The sequence below is a fragment of the Stegostoma tigrinum genome, chromosome 1, assembly GCF_030684315.1.
Source record: "Stegostoma tigrinum isolate sSteTig4 chromosome 1, sSteTig4.hap1, whole genome shotgun sequence".
Taxonomy (NCBI): domain Eukaryota; kingdom Metazoa; phylum Chordata; class Chondrichthyes; order Orectolobiformes; family Stegostomatidae; genus Stegostoma; species Stegostoma tigrinum.
Genome location: NC_081354.1, coordinates 4,240,220 through 4,259,589, shown reverse-complemented (window position 1 = coordinate 4,259,589; position 19,370 = coordinate 4,240,220). Strand labels below are relative to the sequence as shown.

General features: G+C 44.3%; 1 protein-coding gene across 1 annotated transcript in view; it reads left to right on the top strand.

Moving 5' to 3' along the window:
- LOC125453994 (probable E3 ubiquitin-protein ligase HERC4) overlaps window positions 1–19,025 on the top strand; it is an 83,870-nt gene extending 64,845 nt beyond the window's left edge. Inside the window, exons 19-24 of the mRNA XM_059650971.1 lie at window positions 2,314–2,480; window positions 5,216–5,286; window positions 8,380–8,461; window positions 11,718–11,901; window positions 14,558–14,657; window positions 15,871–19,025. Coding sequence (XP_059506954.1) covers window positions 2,314–2,480; window positions 5,216–5,286; window positions 8,380–8,461; window positions 11,718–11,901; window positions 14,558–14,657; window positions 15,871–16,085 — 819 coding nt within the window. The 3' untranslated portion in view covers window positions 16,086–19,025. The remainder of the gene's footprint in view (window positions 1–2,313; window positions 2,481–5,215; window positions 5,287–8,379; window positions 8,462–11,717; window positions 11,902–14,557; window positions 14,658–15,870) is intronic.
- Window positions 19,026–19,370: the final 345 nt, after the last annotated feature.

The window sequence follows — 19,370 nt, the reverse complement described above, 5'->3', positions numbered from 1 at the left end:
GCAGCATCTGTGAACAGAGATGTTTCAAGTCCAGGGACCCTTTGAGAAAAATCTCCACAGATGCTGCCAGACCTGAGTTTCTACAGAATTTTCAGTGCTCGTTTGCTACCTAAGGATCCTTCATGACTTTCTGCAGCGCATCTCATAGATAGCACACACTGATGTTACTGAGCATTGAGGGAGTGGGATGTTTGTGGATGTGGTGCCAATCAAGCGGCTGCTTTGTCCTGGATGGTGTTGAGCTTGAGTGTTGTTGGGACTGCACCCATCCAGGCAAGTGGGGAGCATTCCATCACACTCTTGGCTTGTAGATGGTGGACAGGCTTTGTGGAGTCAGGAGGTGAGAGACTGCAGTCAGAGTGAAGTGCTGCAGGATTCCTAGCCTCTGACTTGTTCTTGTAACACATCTTTTATGTGGCTGGTCTGGTTCAGCTTCTGGTCAATGGTAACTCCTAGGATAACGATAATGGGGATTTCAGCAATTATTAATGCCATGCAAAGTCTAGGGCAAATGGTTAAATTCACAGATGTTGGAGGGATGCATTTCTGTGCACCTGTCAGCTCAAAACTGTGTACTGTTCAGGCGTTGATGCATATCAACATGGACTGCTTTACTATCTGAGGAGTCATGAATGGTGCTGAACATTCTGCAATCATCGGTGAACATCCCCACTTCTGACGTTATGATGGAGGGAATGTCATGGATGAAGCAGCTGAAAATGGTTGCGTCTAGGACATTACCATGAGGAACTCCTGCAGAGATGTCCTGGAGCTGAGATGATTGACTTCCCACAACCACGACCATTTTCCTACATGTCAGGTATGACTCCAAACACCAGAGAGTTTGCTCCCCGATACCCATTGATTCCAGTTTGTCTAGGGCTCTTTGATGCCACACTTAGTCAAATGATGCTTCAATGTCAATGGTAATTACTGGAATTCAGTGCTTGTGTCCATGTTTGAACCAAGGCTGTAATGATGTCAGGAGCTGAGTGGCCCTGGTGGAACCTAAACTGGGCGTCACTGAGCAGGTTATTGCTGAGCAGGTGCTGCTTGATAGCACTGTTACTGACACCTTCCATAGAGAGTAGACTGAAGGGGCAGTAATTGGCTTGCTTTTTAAGTACAGGACAGACCTGGGCAATTTTGCACATTGTCAGGTAGATACCAGTGTTGTAGCTGTACTGGAACAGCTTGGCTCGAGGAACAGCACGTTCTGGAGCATAAATCTTCATTGCTATTGCTGGAATGTTGTCAGGGCCCATAGGATTTGCAGTATCCAGTGTCTCCAACTGTTTCTTGATATCACGTGGAGTGAATTGAATTGGCTGAAGACTGGGCATCTGTATTTGTGGAGACCACTGGAGGAGGCCAAGATGGATCATCTCACTTGCCACTTCTGGCTGAAGATTATTGCAAATGCTTCAGCCTTATCTTTTAAAGACAAGCAATGGCCTAGCAATGTCCTTAATCCATAACAAATTCTCATTGGGTCTTTAATGATGTGCTGGACTCTTCCATCATTGAGGATGGGGATATTTGTGGAGCCTCCTTCTCCAGTGAGTTGTTTAATCATTCACCACCATTCACAACTGGATGCAGCAGGACTGCAGAGCTTAGATCTAATCCATTGGTTGTGGGATCGCTTAGCTCTGTCTATCATCTGTTGCTTATGCTGTATGGCATGGGACTAGTCCTGTTTAGTGGCTTCACCAGCTTGACGCCTCATCATCAGGTATGCCTGGTGCTGCTCCCGACATGGCCTCCCGCACTCTCCATTGAACCGTGTTTGATCCCCTGGCTTGATGGTAATGGTTGAGTGAGGATATGCCAGACCATGAGATTGAAGATTGTGCTGGAGTACAATTCTGCTGATGCTGATAGCCCACAGTGCCTCTCATAGATGCCCAGTCTTGATTGTTAGTTCTGTTCAAAGCTGGTCCCATTTATCACATTGAAAGTGCAATGCAAAACAATGGAGGGTCTTCTCAAAGCAGATGCAGGACATCGTCTCCTCAAGGACTGTGCAGTGGTTACTCCGACCGATAGCCTCATAGACAGATGCATCTATGGCTTGTAGATTGGTGAGGATGAGGTCAAGTAAGTGTCTCCTTGTTGTTGGTTCCTTCACCACCTGCTGCAGTTATAATAGGGATATGGAATCAAGGCGTGTTAGTGGAGCTAAGGTGCAGGTCAGCCAGGATCCCACTGAATGGCAGCGTAAGCATGAGGACCAAACCAGTCTCCTCCAGTGTAATTCAGTAATACCAGTCTGTGTCAACACTTGGTACATCATCAATGTTTTCTACACAGGACCCTGAAATCATTGATAGCTTTTACTTGGTGGGAACCCTCTGCTGGCTTGCTGTATACCATGGCTTTGTGGCGGATTTTCACTTTCCATTGGCTCTCTACAAGAAGCTGCTTAATGTCCAACCAACATTGAATGACCTGAAAGAACTCTCGCCAACTTTAGGCCGGTAAGATCAAACATTTTATTCATTTCTGGAAGAGACATGTTGAGAATAATCTTTAACAGAATCTGCAGTGTCCTCTGGTATGGACTTTCACCATCACAGCTATTGGGATCAACTGGCAACACTCAGTCACATGATCCTGAGATCGAGATCCAGTTTAGAAATGCAACCTAGGATTCATGGCCTAGCAATGTCCTTAATCCATAACAAATTCCCATTGGGTCTTTAAAAGGGAGGAGGGGATAGATGAGAGGAAGAACAGGTTAGGGAGGTGGGGACAAGCTAGGCTGGTTTTGGGATGCGTTAGGGGAAGGGGAGATTTTGAAGCTTGTGAAGTCCACATTGATACCATTGGGCTGCAGGGATCCCAAGCGGAATATGAGATGCTGTTCCTGCAACCTTTGGGTGGGATCACTGTGGCACTGCAGGAGGCCCATGATGGACATGTCGTCTGAGGAATGGGAGGGGGAGTTGAAATGGTTCGCGACTGGGAGGTGCAGTTGTTTAGTGTGAATTGAGCGGAGGTGTTCTGCAAAGCAGTCCCCAAGCATCCGCTTGGTTTCCCCTAGAATACACCTCCTCCCACCCACCTTCCTGCAAAAATTCGATCCCCTATTCCCAATTGCTCCGCCTCCGCCGCATCTGCTGCCAGGATGAAACATTCCACTCCCATACAGCTACGATGTCCTCGTTTTTCAAGGACCGCAACATCACCCCCTTCAGTGGTCGAGAACGCCCTTGAGCGTGTCTCCCGCATTTCCCGCAACTCATCCCTCACACCCTGCCCCCGCAATAACAACCAAAACAGAATCCCCCTCGTCCTGACATACCGCCCCACCAATCTCCGGATCCAACGCATCATCCTCCGAGAATTCCGCCATCTACAATCCGACCCCAACACCAAAGACATTTTTCCCTTCCCACCCTTATCTGCCTTCCGGAGGGACCACTCTCTCTCTGTAACTCCCTTGTCCGCTCCCCTCCAGCCCCACCACACCCTGCACTTTACCCTGCAACCGCAGGAAGTGCTACCCCTTCCCCCACACCTCCTCCCTCAACCCCATCCCAGGCCCCAAAGAAGACTTTCCACATCAAGCAGATGTTCACCTGCACATCTGCCAATGTGGTATACTGCATCCACTGTTCCTGTTGTGGCTTCCTGTACATTGGGGAAACCAAACGGAGGCTCAGGATCCGCTTTGCAGAACACCTACGCTCGGTTTGCACTAAACAACTGCACCTCCCAGTCGCAAACCATTTCCACTCCCCCTCCCATTCTTTAGATGACATGTCCATCATGGGCCTCCTGCAGTGCCACAATGATGCCACCCGAAGGTTGCAGGAACAGCAACTCATATTCCACTTGGGAACCCTGCAGCCCAATGGTATCAATGTGGACTTCACAAGCTTCAAAATCTTCCCTCCCCCTACCGCATCCCAAAACCAGCCCAGGTCAACCCCACCTCCCTAATCTGTCCTTCCTCTCACCTATCCCCTCCTCCCACCTCAAGCTGCACCTCCATTTCCTACCTACTATCCTCATCCTGCCCCCTTGACCTGTCCGTCCTCCCTGGGCTGACCTATCCCCTCCCTACCTCCCCACCTACACACCTTCACTAGCTCCATCCCTGCCTCTTTGACCTGTCTGTCTCCTCTCCACCTATCTTCTCCTCTATCCATCTTCTATCCACCTACTCCTCTCTCTCTATTTCTTTCAGAACCCCCTTCCCCTCCCCTATTTCTGAAGAAGGGTCTAGGCCCAAAACATCAGCCTTCCTGCTCCTCTGATGCTGCTTGGCCTGCTGTGTTCATCCAGCTCTTTGTTAACTAGATTAACTAACTATGACTAGGAGATAGAAAGTACTGCAGTCAATCAAATGTGGAGCTGGAGGAGCCCAGAAGGTCAGACATTTGCTGTCTGCCTGCTGTGTTCCTCCAAGTCCTCATTTTATCAACTCTAACTATGACAGTGTGTTGACCTGCTGTCATTCTGTAGTACAATTACATACATCATGGCTACATTAAGAAATATTTCAGAGTTTATATTTTTAACACGTTTACACACACACGGAGGTAAAATTTCAGAACTTTCAAACGCAGAAGGCAACTTTATCAATTATTCATTTCAATATAATATTGATAGATTTTAATTAGTCAAAGGAATTAAGAGATACTAGTGCAAAGGCATGTTTCTGTAGTTAAATCTAACAGCAGCCAAGGCCTCAATGAAGATCTTGGCAAAGGTTTAAGAAATTCAATTGCCTCCTCCAGTTCCAATGGTCAAAGTGGTTGTGCTGCTGGTAATAGTTGTGGTGTGTGTGGGGGTGGGGGGCGCAGGGTATGAGGGGCAGCACGGGAAAAGAGGCAGAGAGAATAGTTTAAAAGTTCTAATTGTAGTATGTCACATTTATTTTAAAGAGGAACCACAAATTACATTTAAATAGCTTTTTACGGCAGTTAAACATTGCAAAACATTTCACAGGATTGCATCAAATAAACTGGGGACCTGAGCCACACAGGATGTTAGGCCGGAAGACCATAAGCTTTTCAGGTTTTCATGTTGTCAGGAACAGCTGAAAGGAGAGAGATGAATTCTAGTTCTTAGGCTATATACAGCGAGAATGTGGGACACACAATGGAGTAAGTAAAATCAGAGTTACCCAAAAGTTCACTTTGTGTTCTTTGGCAGTAGTTTAAATAGCTGAAGTTCATTAATTATTTTTCTATTTTATCTCTAGCAATTTGCAAATGCTTCTCAATTATGAGGAGGACGATGTTGAAGAGACATTCTGCTGGTATTTCACAGTAGGTCACCGATGTATTTTATATCTTTCTCTCTCTCACTCTGATTTTCCTTCTTCCTTTGTGCAGTCACAAACTCAGGCATACAATTTGCATGACAAATATTATATTCTGGAAAGCCCACAGCTGAAGGAGCTAATATTTACTCAGTCTTACATTCAGCTACAGAGGGAAAGCATTATATGCATTGATCTCCAAACTCAACCAGGCAATAGTTTTAATGTGTCTCTTTGATATGGACCAAAATGAAACCCAATTAATTCCTATGGTCTGCATGAGATTAAACACAATGATTATACAATACAACAGCATGTGCATTTGACTGTTATAGATAATACCTGCCAGGTTCTATCCCATACACTCCAGCAAGTGGAACCATGTAATTTCAGGATGGTTGTTTGGTGGTTGAGAAGTAGGAGTGCCAGTGGATATTAAATATATTCATAGATGTTTCATTGTGTGACTTGTTTCCAGGCTCCAGCAGTTATTTGGTCAACACAGCTATCCTTGTGATGCATCGTGCTCTTACAGCGATCAGAAAACAATAATTGGATGATGCTTCAGTGGCTGCCAAACAACTTTTTTGTTTTATTCCTATATTCAGTGTTTTGAAACGTGATGGATAGCAATGTTCAAAGAAAATGACAAAGAAAACATACAATCCATTTGAAAGTCCCTATGATTCATCTCCAGGATTGCTGTTGGCAGTGTCCTGGAGTTTGAGTTTGGAGAATCCCGGACAATCCCAACTCTATGAGGAATTCAACGCAATCCCCTCCATAGTAGGCATAGTGCTGGAGCTATCAACAAAGGATCCCATGTCTCTGAACACCCCACCCAGTCAATTACCCCAGCCAAATAGATTTAAAACCAATCCTTGTTAAAAAATATTTCAAATTTTAATTTTCATGGCCTTCTGAGGTGCTTTTCTCGACTCATACACAATCGAGCAACCTTCCTACCACCAAAATCACCATGATGTTTGTATTTGCTTTTCTTTTAACTACATTCCACCACCATAAAAACACCCATGTAACTGGTTAGTATTTCCCTGCAGCAAACCTGTGATGAGTAATGCAGACCTTCAAAAGCGAAGTGGGTGCCAGACTCTAAGATAAAGTGTGAAGCTGGATGAACACAACAGGCCAAGCAGCATCTCAGGAGCACAAAAGCTGACGTTTCGGGCCTAGACCCTTCATCAGAGGGGTCTAGGCCCGAAACGTCAGCTTTTGTGCTCCTGAGATGCTGCTTGGCCTGCTGTGTTCATCCAGCTTCACACTTTATTATCTTGGATTCTCCAGCATCTGCAGTTCCCATTATCTCTGGGGACCAGAGTCTTCTGAGTTTTCTCCAGAGTTTTTGATTCCTAGCAGCTTTCTGAAGAGTAATAGGGATAAAAATCATGGAAGCAGGCCCTTCAGTCCATGCCAGGATTTCCTTAATTAATCTTGTCTCATTTGCAAGCATTTGGCCCATATCCCTCTAAATGTCTCTATTAATATAACCCTCCAAATGCCTATTAATTGTTGCAATTGCACCAGCCTCCACCACTTCCTCTGGCAGCTCATTCCATACACTCACCACCCTCTGCGTGAAAAGGTTGTTGCTTAGATCCGTTTTAAATCTTTCCCCTCTCACCTTAAACCTATGCCCTCTGGTTTTGGACTCCCCCACACAGGGAAAAGACCTTGACTATTCACCCTATGCACACCCGTCATGACTTTATAAACCTCTATAACGTCACCCCTCAGCCTCTATTTTATCAGGTAAAATAGCCCCAGCTAACCCAATCGTTCCCTATAGCTCAAACCATCCAACCCTGCCAACATCCTTGTCAATCTTTTCTGAACCCTTTCAAATTTCACATCTTTCCTGTAGCAGGAAGAACAGAATTGCGCACAATATTCCAATAGTAGCCTAACCAAAGTCCTGTACAGCTGCAGCACGACCTTCCAGCTCCAATAGTCAATGCACTGACCGATCAAATTATTAATTGCTGGAAATTCCAGGACCTTCTCTAAGAGCTGCCAGTTCTCTAGCGGTTAGTGGGGGAAAGTGAGGGTTTGTTGGTGAGAGGGAGCTCGTTGACATCATTGGGATCAGACACGACTCTGTGGCTGCCAGTTCTCTGGCACCGTTTCGGAAGCAGGCGGCTCAATGTATTAACTGGTCCATTGGTAAGCCACTGATCTATCTACCTGTGGCCAAGCTACTACTCTGGGCTGTAACAATAACTTACATTTGTATGATGCCTTTAATGAGGTTTAAAAAGTTCCCAAGTGCTTCACAGAAGCAATTATCAAACCAAATTCAATGTTAAGTTGCACAAAGGGTTGTCAAGGCTGGTGACCAAGAGCTCAAGTGAAGAGATAGGTTTTACAGAGCATCATAAAGGACAAGGGGAGGGGCAGTGAGAAGGAGAGGTCCAGAGAAGCGTAGGTTCAGGAGATTGAAGGCACGACCTCCAGTGACACAGCAATCCAAGATAAAGGAAATAGTTGAGGCACAAAGCTGTCGATGGGTTGTTTGGACTGGAGGAGATGACAGAAAGAGGAAGGGATGAGGCAAGCAAAGGGAATTCAGACACATGGATGGATCTCCCGGCTGAGAGAGCTGGGCTGTGAGGTTCCGTCTTCAATGTATTTCTGTCAGATTCCTCTTTATTCGAATGAGAGGATTGACCAATCCAAAGTAAGTGAGGTCAACTTTGCTTTTGGGCTGCATTGTAAAGAGGGAACTATTGATTAAGTTCCCTTCCTCCAATATCTCCTCCTGATTTGCATTTTCAGCAAACTGGGTGAGAACTATGTTTCACACAATTACATCATTCTCCGTAATGTTTCAAGAGATGTTTATTTAAAGGCTCCAACAGACCATGCCCAAAGATACTGACTACAACAGACCTACAACTAACACTACGATTGTATTTCTCCAAACGACCAATGTGCTAATATCCCCGTGCAGTTGAAGTCCAAGAGTCTTAGTACAGATGTACTTGGTGCTCTAGTGATAAAATCGCTTCTGAATCTGTTTCCTATTTATCACAACACACTGAAAGTAATACTTAGCACAGTTTGTTGGCATTGTCTCTTTCAGGTAGGGAGAGAAATGGTTGATGGATCAGTTACTGAACATGAACTTATTCCCAATGGTAAAAACATTTCTGTAACAAAACAGAACAGGTAAGAACTCCTTTTGGTAAGAGAAAGACTTACATGACCTCAGGGCATGTCAAAATGCTTCGTGAGCAGTACAGTTGAAGGTGGATAGGCTGTTTGATTCGGGAGTGTTTGGGACACACTACCTTCAAAGCAGTTAAATTCACAAACCACATTCCTCATTGCATGGTAGGCAGCATCCTGTTAATGAAGAATACACTCACATTGCTACTGCATAGCGATACAGCTAACTTCGCCTATCATCCACATTTTTGAGACATTCTACCCTTCCAGCTGCTTGGCCTGCTGTGTTCATCCAGCCTCACATTTTATTATCTTGGAATCTCCAGCATCTGCAGTTCCCATTATCTCTAACATTACAAGACAGTTCAGTTTCATTGGCAAATAAAAAGGTGTTGTCATGAGGAATGCTGCAGGGAACAGCTAATTGCCAAGCTTCTGTTTAAATTCAAACCAGGCAAGTGGAGCCTGATTGGTCAAGGCATTGCCCATGGGGAATACACCATGGAATGATTATCTCCCAAACTTTTCTCGAGTTGAAAAAGGCTTCATGCAGTCAGTATGCTGCCTGTGGCAGATAGCCCAAGACATTTGCTCGCTATACCTGAGGCTGAAACAGGGCCCAACAAAGCTATCCTGTGGAATAATGGTCACCTTGATCAGATCATTGCTTGCTGTGTAAACTCACAATGGTCTCAAGACGACTATGTTCTGTCCTGGAAAGTGGCCAGTCCAGGTCATGTTTGCTGCTTGGCCTGCTGTGTTCATCCAGCCTCACATTTTATTGTCTTGTAATGTTGTTCTCTTGAAGTTTGGTATTCTTGTGATTCTGTCCTGATACAATTTTTAAAAATTAAATTAACCAGGGAGGTACTACAAACTAAGTCAGCATTTAATGCCCATCCCGAGTTGCCCCTTGAGAAGGTGGGGGTGATCTGCCTTCTTGAACCACTGCAGCCCACATGCTGTAGGTGGACCCACAATGCAGTTAGGGAGGTAGTTCAAGGTTTGACCCAGTGACACTGAAGGAATGTGATATATTTCTAAGTGAGGATGGGGAGTGGCTTGAAGGGGGTGGTGTTCCCATATATCTGCTGCCTTTGTCCTTCTAGATGAAAGTGGTTGTGGGTTTGGAAAGTATTGCATCTTGTAGATAGTACATACTGCTGCAAATCAGCATCTTGTGGTAGAGGGAGTGAATGTCAAACATGTTAGATAAGGTGCCAATCAAATGGGCTGCTTTTTTTAAATGTTGTTGAGCATAATGGATTGGAGTCATACAGCACGGGAAACAGACCCTTCGGTCCAACCAGACTGTGCTGAACATTATCCCAAACTAAGCTAGCCCCAGCTGCCTGCCCTTGGCCCATATCCCTCCAAAGTTTTCCTACTCATGAACTTGTCCAAATGTTTTTAAACATTGTAATTGTACCCACAACCACCACTACCTCAGGAAGTTCATTCCACGTGGGAACCACCCTCTGTGTAAAACGTTTGCCCCGTCTCATTTTTAAATCTCTCTCCTCTCACCTTAAAAATGTGCCCCCTAGTTTTGAAGCCCCCACCCTGGGGAAAAGACAATTACATAACCCTATCTATACCCTCATGATTTTATCCACTTTTCAATCTCCTGTGCTCCACTGAGAAAAGTCCCAGCATGTCCAGCCTTTCTTTATAACTCAAGCCTTCCATACCCATCTTCAGTTCAAGCCAAAAATCTTTGGTATTATTTTTGATATTTTTTGCCAACACTCAAGCATTTCAGAGCTATTCACCCTGACTGATTGACATTAAATTTCCAAGTCTTTACTGACAGCTCTGTGCAGAGAAAGAGTGAGAGTGAATCAGCTCTTACCGCAGGACTCACATCAAAAATCCATTTCCTTAGCACAAAGTCCATTTAAACAAAGCACCCGCAACCTATAGCAAACAGAGATCATGACAAAAACCACTGCAGAGTCTATCTCTAATGGTGGGAATATTTCTCCAGCACAATGTAATGACTATTGCGCAGTTACACAGCAACATGTGAGTTTTAAAGTGAGAACTGACCTATGATGAATAATAAAATCAATCATTTAGAGATGTAATTGATAATAGAAATGACACAATCATTTCCATTCTGATTGGGACTTGTGTGTCACTACATGCAACATTTAAATCTACCTGGTTTATGTTGTTCTGAGGTGTACCCATGGGCCTGAGGGAGTTGGTTAGCTCAGTTGTTGGATGGCTGGTTTTCATTGCAGAATGACACCGACAGCTTGGGTTTGATTCCCATACTTGCCATAATTACCATGAAGGACTCTTCTTCACTTCACTCCTTTCTGAAGTGTGTGACCATCAAGTTAAACCACCACAAGTTGTGTCTATCTGATGAGAGAGTGGGACCACGTCAACGTCATCTTTAGATTGGCATAAAACTTTACTTCATGTTACACTGAGTTGACAGCAGAGAGAGTGATCATTCAGCCCAACCGGTCCATACTGATGCTTGTGCCCACAATGAGCTTTCTCTTACCCAGCTTTACCTCAATCCAATAGCTTCTCCTCATGGATGTGAGTTTGCTCGCTGAGCTGGAAGGTTAGTTTTCAGACGTTTCATCACCTAACCTTCCAGCTCAGCGAGCAAACTCACATCCAGAACCTCAAGGGCGGCACGGTGGCTCAGTGGTTAGCACTGGTGCCTCACAGCGCTAGGGACTTGGGTTTGATTCCATCTCAGGTGACTGTCTGTGTGGAGTTTGCACATTCTCCCCATGTCTGCGTGGGTTTCCTCCGGGTGCTCCAGTTTCCTCCCACAGTCCAAAGATGCACAGGCTAGGTAGATTGGCCATGCTAAATTGCCCATAGTGTCCAGGGGTGTGGGGGTTATAGGGGGATGGGTCTGGGTGGGATGCTTCAAGGGGCGGTGTGGACTTGTTGGGCTGAAGGGCCTGTTTCCACACTGTTGGGATCTAATCTAATCAACCTGAGCTACAAATCTTCTCAAAACTCGCTAGCTTCTCTTCATTTTCCCTTCTCCCTCATGTGTTTACCCAGCTTCTCTTTAGTACGTCCAAACTACTTCCCTGACTCAGTTCCTATGGGAGCGTGTTCCACATTTTCAATATTCTCTGTGTAAAGACCTTTCTCCTGAACTTCCTGTTTAATTTATTAGTGAATCGTTTAAACTCATGGTGCCTAAATATGCACTTCCTCCTCTTGATGTCTGATTCCATTACAGTTCATTTCATCTATTTGCCTTCCTCTGTTTCAGACAGCAGTTTGTTGATTCCTACGTCGACTATGTGTTTAACACGTCAGTGGAGAAACACTTTAAAGACTTTGCAAAAGGATTTCGAAGGGCTTGCCCACTGCCGGTTGTCAATATTTTTCTGCCAGTTGAGCTGATGGCTGTGATTCATGGAAACACCAAATATGACTGGCATCTGCTGGAGAAAGTGAGCCACTGCCTCCCTGCACCTTGTGTATTTAAGCATTGTTGTAATCTTTTTGGGGCAAACAGGCAACTTCATTTCATCTCCCTGGATATCTGCCTTCGGTGCGCAAAGTCAGATTGATATGGGATGTCCCAGTGGCAGTGTTGCAGGGATCTACTGCTGATAAACCCCAACCCCTGCCAAAGCCTGGTCTCTTTCTCCATGCTAATCAGCCTCATAATGACTTCCTCCAATTAATTCGCAAAAAAGTCAAAGCCTTTGTTCTATCCTCACTACAAACTCCATTGCCTCACCACCAACTTTTAGAGAATTCCTACAGTGTGGGAGCAGGCCATTTGGCCCAACAAGTCCACACTGCCTGTCCGAAGAGCATCTCACCCAGACCCATTCCCCTACACCTGCATTTCCCCATGTCTAACCCCACCCAACCTAAACATCCCTGGACTATGGGAGGAAACTGGAGCACCTGGAGGAAACCCACGCAGACACTGGGAGAATGTACAAACTCCGCACAGACAGTCGCCCGAGGCTGAGATCAAATCCAGGTCCCTGGTGCTGTGAGGCTGCAGTGCTAACCACTGAGCCACTGTGATGCCCAAACTCTATGCCCTTTCCCGAGAACTGTCGGAGCCTGACCCTGAACCTGACTGTTTGATGTGACATAGTGTGATAGTTGATAATTATCATGAAGTGGTACTTGTGTTAATTCCTGTAATATACGAATGGGCTGAGGGTCACATAGTACTGAAGAATTCAATGAACCTGGTGTGTATAAATGTACACTGTAACTCTGGACTCAAGCTAGCAATTCAGATGGCCTGCAGCATAATCCCTATAAAATGTTATGCTTCAGGAAGCATCAGTAAGATGGGGTCTGAGGGCTTTATACCATGAGGTCACACGCCATGATATGGTGATGACATCATGAGCATGTCTCTCAAAGGTATATCATCTGTCTATTGCAAGGCATAACTAACATCACTGAACACAACTGGTGTTCAATTGACCCTGTGGTGAATTCTGGACCACATACTTCCACCAACACCAAAACTGCCTATTCACACCACCTTAATATTGCCAGTCTCAGCTTAACTGCTGCTGAAACCCTCATCCCCACAAACTTCATCATTTCAAAACTCTCCTGTTCAGCTTCCAACATTTTACCTTCTGTAATGTTGTCATCCCAAACTTTCTGCACAATGTATCTCGCACCAAGTTCTGTTCACCCATCACCTTGTAGCTACTGACTAATGCTCGCTCCTAGTCCAGTTTCAAAATTCTCATCGTTGCTTTCAAGCCCTCCAATACAGCCGAGAAACAGAAATTTGGTCCAACTCATCCATGCTGACAGCTATCCTAAACTGAACTTGTCCCATTTACCTTTGTGTGGCCTATATACCTCTAAATCTTTCCTCTCCATGTACTTGTCCAAAAGTCTTTTAAATGTTGTAATTATACCAGCCTCTACCACTTCCACTGGCAGTTCATCCCATACGCGCTGTTGAAAAAGCTGCCCCTTAGGTCCTCTTTAAATCTTTCCCCTCTCACCTTAAACCTATGCCCCTCTAGATTTGGACTCATCTACCCTTGGAGAAAGACCTTAGCTACTCACCTTATCTACGTCCATCATGATTTTACAAACTTCTATTAGGTCACCCGTCAGTCCCTCACACACCAGCGAAAAAAATTCCAGACTTTTTAGCCTCTCCCTAAAACTCAAACCCTCCAGTCCTGGCAACATCCTTGTAAATCTTTTCTGTACCCACTCAAGTTTAAAAACATCCTCCCTATAGAAGGACAACCAGAACTGTATGCAGTATTCTAAAAGTGGCCTCACCAATTTATGTACAGCTGCAAGCTGACACCCCAGCTCTTATACTGTCCCTTCCTGTAACCTCCAAACTGTCAGCACTCCCCAGATCTTTAACTTTACCCTCTTGAGCGTTCCCAATATTTTCCCACCCGTGATTATTTCTGCAGTTGCCTGTGCTCTGAGTTCTGGAGTTCCTTCCCTAGATGTCTCTACCTCGCTCTCTCTCTTTAAGATCCTTCTTAAACCAGACCTGTTTGATCATGTCACCTATCTGAGGAGCTCCTTAAGTTACTCCTTATCAAATTGTTTCTGATTACTCTGCTCTGAATGGAACGTGTTGCTACATTAATAGGAGAAGGTGATGGTGTTTTAGAAATGTCACTGGATTAATAGTCCAGAAACTCCAGGCTAATGTTCTGGGGAAAAGAGTTTGATGGTGGAATGGTGAAATTTGAATTCAATTAAAAAACTAGGAATAAAGAGCTGACCTAATAGTGTCCATTTATCCACTGCCAATTGTTGTAAGAACCCATTTGGTTCACTAGTGTCCTTCATGGAAGGCAGTCTGCCATCCTTACCTGGTCTGGCTTACTTGTGACTGCAGACCCACAACCATGTTTTGATTCTTAACTGCCCTCTGGGCAAATAGGGATGGGCAATAAATTCTGGCCCAGCAGTGATGCCTGTGTTCTCGAAATAATTAAAACAAACACAAAAAATATTGTTGATGTCACCCAAAGTCACGTTTTGTTTTGTGGAACGATGTGTATTTTTGTGTGACAATTTTGTAACACCGTGTTCTATACACAATGATGATTCCACTCCATGTGTGCACACTGACAGAACACAAAGTATGGTGGATACACGGAGGCTGACAAATCCATTGCAAATTTTTGGGAGATGTTTCACGGTCTGGCAGAGGAAGCAAAGAAGCATTTTCTCGGTGAGTGAATTTGCTGTTTTGCAGAGTTGCAGAAGCTCTGATGACAACCGGGCCCTGAGGGGAGAGGAGAGATGATCAATCGCTGGGAAAGCCAACCAGAATGGATTTGCCAGGGAGGGGGGTGTCCATCGAATTTAATCACCTCCGTAAAAACAATTCTCTGTTTCAGGCCATAGTCAGCCAGATTGAAGATCCTGGCCTGACAACTGTAATCAACAAGGGAGTGAGTGATCTAAAGGAATGATTAATCAGGAGGGGAGCTTTAGGATCCATTTGGGGGTGGCAGGGTAGATTGGATAGGGTCAAGATCTATATTGGGGTAGGGTCTAGATTTGGGTAGGAACTGGATTAGAATGGTTTCTAGGTTGGGGGGTATGGGCTTGCTTGGAAGACTGCAGTGTCATTCTTGGGGGTATGATCTAGATTGGGAAAGAGAATCTAGATAGTAGGACAAGGTCTAGATTGGAGTGAGGATGCAGATTAGGGAGACTGGGTCTAGCTTGTGGGATAGGGTTTAGATTAGACAGGAATGCTGTGGATTTAAGTTGTTGTTGGGTCTACAACCATCCAGAATATTTTCCTATTCACCAGTTACGACCACATCATGGCTACATCTGTTAACTAAATCACTGTCATCCTGTTAATAAATTCAGACCCATGTCAGCCCAAATGACCAGTCATCCTGGCATTGCCCATTGTCAAGCCCTGCTTTCCTCACTTTCTTATACCATCTAGTTTTCTTATCTGTATCAGCCTTAGATCAATAAATAACAGTCTCTGAGTCGGAATGTTGAGGCTTCGTCTCTCAATCCAGGTGCCCAAGCATCCCAGTGAAATCACAACTGGCATGGGGCACTGTTAGAGGCACTGGCTTTCTGCTGAGATATTAAACTGAAAACTCATCTGGCCTCTCAGGAGGGTGAAAAATATGCCTTGGCCACTGTTCTGGAGAAGAGCAGGGGAATTTTCCCCAGTGTTCGAACCAACGTTTATCCCTCAATCATCATCCTTACAATGAACTATCTGGCCATTATTGGTGGGAGTTTGCAGCATGCAAATTGACTGCCTGCATTACACAGAAACTGCAATTCCAAAGCTACTTCCTTGCTTGTAAAGTGCTTTGGGGAGTCTTAGAATCTTATGTAGGAAATGATCCAGGAATGCCAGCACTTTTGTTAACAATTTTATTAATTGTTTGCTTCTTGTTCCTCAGCCTTCCTAACAGGATGTGACAGGGTTCCAGTTGGTGGCATGAGGAATCTCAGCATTACTATCAAGTATGTCCCAAAGGATGATCCCGATTTGTACTTCCCAGCTGCCCACACCTGTAACATGACCTTGGATCTGCCCAAGTACAGTAGTATGGAAATTCTGAAGGAGAGATTCCTTCGTGCAATTGGATGCTGCCGAAAATTTGGCATAGAGTAATGACAAATCTTCAGAAGGTATTTCTTTATTTTGGCTATAATTATTCTCATTAGTCATCAGTTCACAGTAATTGAATTTACACAGTGACTCATCCCCATCCTCTCTACTACAACCTCTTATCACCACTTATACCTGTGTAAATATTGACCTGATATAAAAAGTAACATGTAAGGTTTTGGCTTAGAAGGTCATAATTTTTCATGTGCTTCATGTAAGCATTAACTTTGGTTCTTCAAGATTTATTGACCATCAGCTGTTCCTGTCCCTGATCCCTCAGGATCCTCATTTTGCACTCTCATCTATACAAAGGACAGGCAGGAGACACTGTCTGAGGAAAGCCCTAGTGTCGATCAGCTTGTCCGCCTGGAGCTGCTCGAACAGAAGTTCTGGTAAAATGGGGACTACAAGCGGCCAAACGCCAGGGCTCCCTGATGAAGCAATACCACAACAGAAAGATCTGCCAATGTAAGCCCCATCCCCCAATCCCCTCTTCCACTCCACCCACCCTCCCCACTCCCCTCTCCTGCACCCAGCTCAGGACTAAACTGCACAACTGTCCGGCTGTGAAACACCAGAATCACAGAGAAAAGCACTAGATAATGATACTCTTTGAAGAGCTGGAGCAGAAATGATGGGCTGAATGGCCTGCTTCTGTAATATAACACTTCTACGATTCTGTGGATTCACCATAGTGAAAAACCAAGAGCATCGGACATTCCTAGATCACCAATCCTGTAAAAGATACTGCAGATTAACCCAAATTAACTGCATAAATATCTCAAAAATATTACAGTATTTGTGTAAAAGTTGATACTTAAATTTCTACCTAAGATTGACCTCAAAGCTTCACCTTTCTATGAACATAGACAGTTGATAGTTTTAGTTGATTGGTTCTTAATTTATTCATATTTTGGATGTGACATCAGCAATTGAGAAACTGTAATTGATGGAGATTAAGATGATTATAGTTTCAGGCTTAAGGCAATAACTATCATAATGTCTCCAGCTATAAGTCAGTCTTAAACATGTGTCTTTTTATACTGCTCAGGATACTGGTGGCATCATGTTCATAGACTGTGTGTTGGATAGAATGAGAGGGAATGGATAATGTTTCAACCTCCAACATTTGTGAAGTGGTGTTTTCCCACTAATCGGTTGTGGGGTTGGAGAAGGTGGGACAGCTAGATATCCTGGTGCATTTGAGCCTCAGCAATTTCTTGTTATTGTCCCCTTAAAGTATAGAACCATCCCAAGGCTCTTCAGGGGAACATTATTAAACAAACTATGATGCGTAGCCATGGAACAAATCCTCGGTCAGATAACCACAAACTTGGTACATCTTGTAGGTTTTAGAGAGTGATCTAACAGAGGGAAAACAGGGCACTGTTGTCAGTTGTCCCCAACAACAGATTCTTCACCAACAGCCCCACAACAGCTTGAATGTAGGGTAACATTCCATCACTCTTGCACGATAAAATGCTGAAAAGGTCAGGGCTGAAGTATTTAAAAGTAAGGTTTTAAAGGCATAAGAAGCGATAATGACTAGTGACCAACTTTTCTGGCCTGGAAAAGTCAATATGTCGAATCTCATTCCCAGAGAAGAAGGTAATGTTCCCCCATTGTATTTTAAAACATTTTATACTTTTTACCATTTTTTAAACACCACATGTGTACCAACCAATTTTACTGTCTATCATGATTTTAATGTAATTTTTCATTTTGTTTTAATTCCTGGTTGGAAGACTGTGCCTTAGTCAGGATTCTTGATGATGACTGGTTGAAGAGCCTTTGCTCATAGGTGACCTGTAGAGGGTGCCACTGAAGCAGACAACAGATTGGATGAACCGAATTTGCTGGAAAAACTCAGTTCTAAGGAAGGGTCACTTGACCCGAAACATTAGCTCTAATTTCTTTCCACAGCTGCTGCCAGACATGCTGAGCTTTTCCAGCAAATTCCATTTGCGTTTGTGATTTACAGCATGCGCAGTTCTTGCAATTTTTATCAGATTAGATGATCTGTCCATATCTTCAGCGGTGTCTGTCTTTGGCCACTTTCCTGGAGGTAAAGAGTGAGCTTTGTTCCTTTGTGACTAAAAGCAAACTCCAAACCACTCACAGTCATCCAGCCCGTCAGTGTGAATACAACGTGTACTGTAGAAAATCATTTTGTTCTTTTTTATGAAGTGGCTGTCACACATCTGCTAAATTGCTACTTGTTTCAATAAAACAACTTCCTCCTCACATATTGTTGACATCCTTCCATCTGCCTGAGAGGATAGACCCACAGTAAACATGGTGGGGTGTTGGAGCAGCTTCATATGGTGCGTGTCTGATCCATTACAAGTAGGATATGTCAGAAGGGCTGAATTTGAGATGGTCCTGGGTATTGTGCGGGCTCTTGATTTTGATGCTGAGGCTTGGTGTTAAGCTGCTACAGTTACAGGTTGTCATGGTGACACAGACCAACCCCCAAAGGTACAGGTCAATGTTTAATTGTTCTGTTGTGCCTAAAAGCATCCCAGAAGTGGAACTGGTTTTTAGGCTCTGGCAGCTTTGTTAAACAGAAACTACACCCAAAAGCATTTCTCTTCTAGAACTAGATTAGATTCCGTGTGGAAACAGGCCCTTCGGCCCAACAAGTCCACACCACCTCTTGGAGCATCCCACCCACACCCATCCCCCGATAACCCCCACACCCCTGAACACTATAGGCAATTTAGCATGGCCAATCCACCTAGCCTGCACATCTTTGGACTGTGGGAGGAAACCGGAGCACCCAGAGGAAACGCACGCAGACACGGGGAGAATGCGCAAACTCCACACAGACAGTTACCCGAGGCTGGAATTGAACCCAGGTCCCTGGTGCTGTGAGGCTGCAGTGCTAGCCACTGAGCCACCATGCTGCCCCACTAAAATGAGTAATGCATCAGAAACTGAACATAGAGGTACCATCAAAAACATTGTTACTTTATACCTCTTCTGTACATTTTTGAAGGCAAATTTTTAAACAAGCATTGTTGCAATGATTAAAATTTGAAACAATAAATGGCTACACAAGATCAGCTCGTTGTCTAGTCTAAATAAATTTTTGCCATTGATAAATGATGATGGAAAGCAACACTAGTGACAGCCTCACCTTGTACCTGCAAATAATTTGCACTTCTAGCTCACTTATTACCTGTTAATTAGAAAACATTAATTATTGATTGAAATCATTGCCTCATGGAGCTTAAAAGAACAAATTATGAGTTACACAAGAACATAGGAATGCACTTGACACTCATC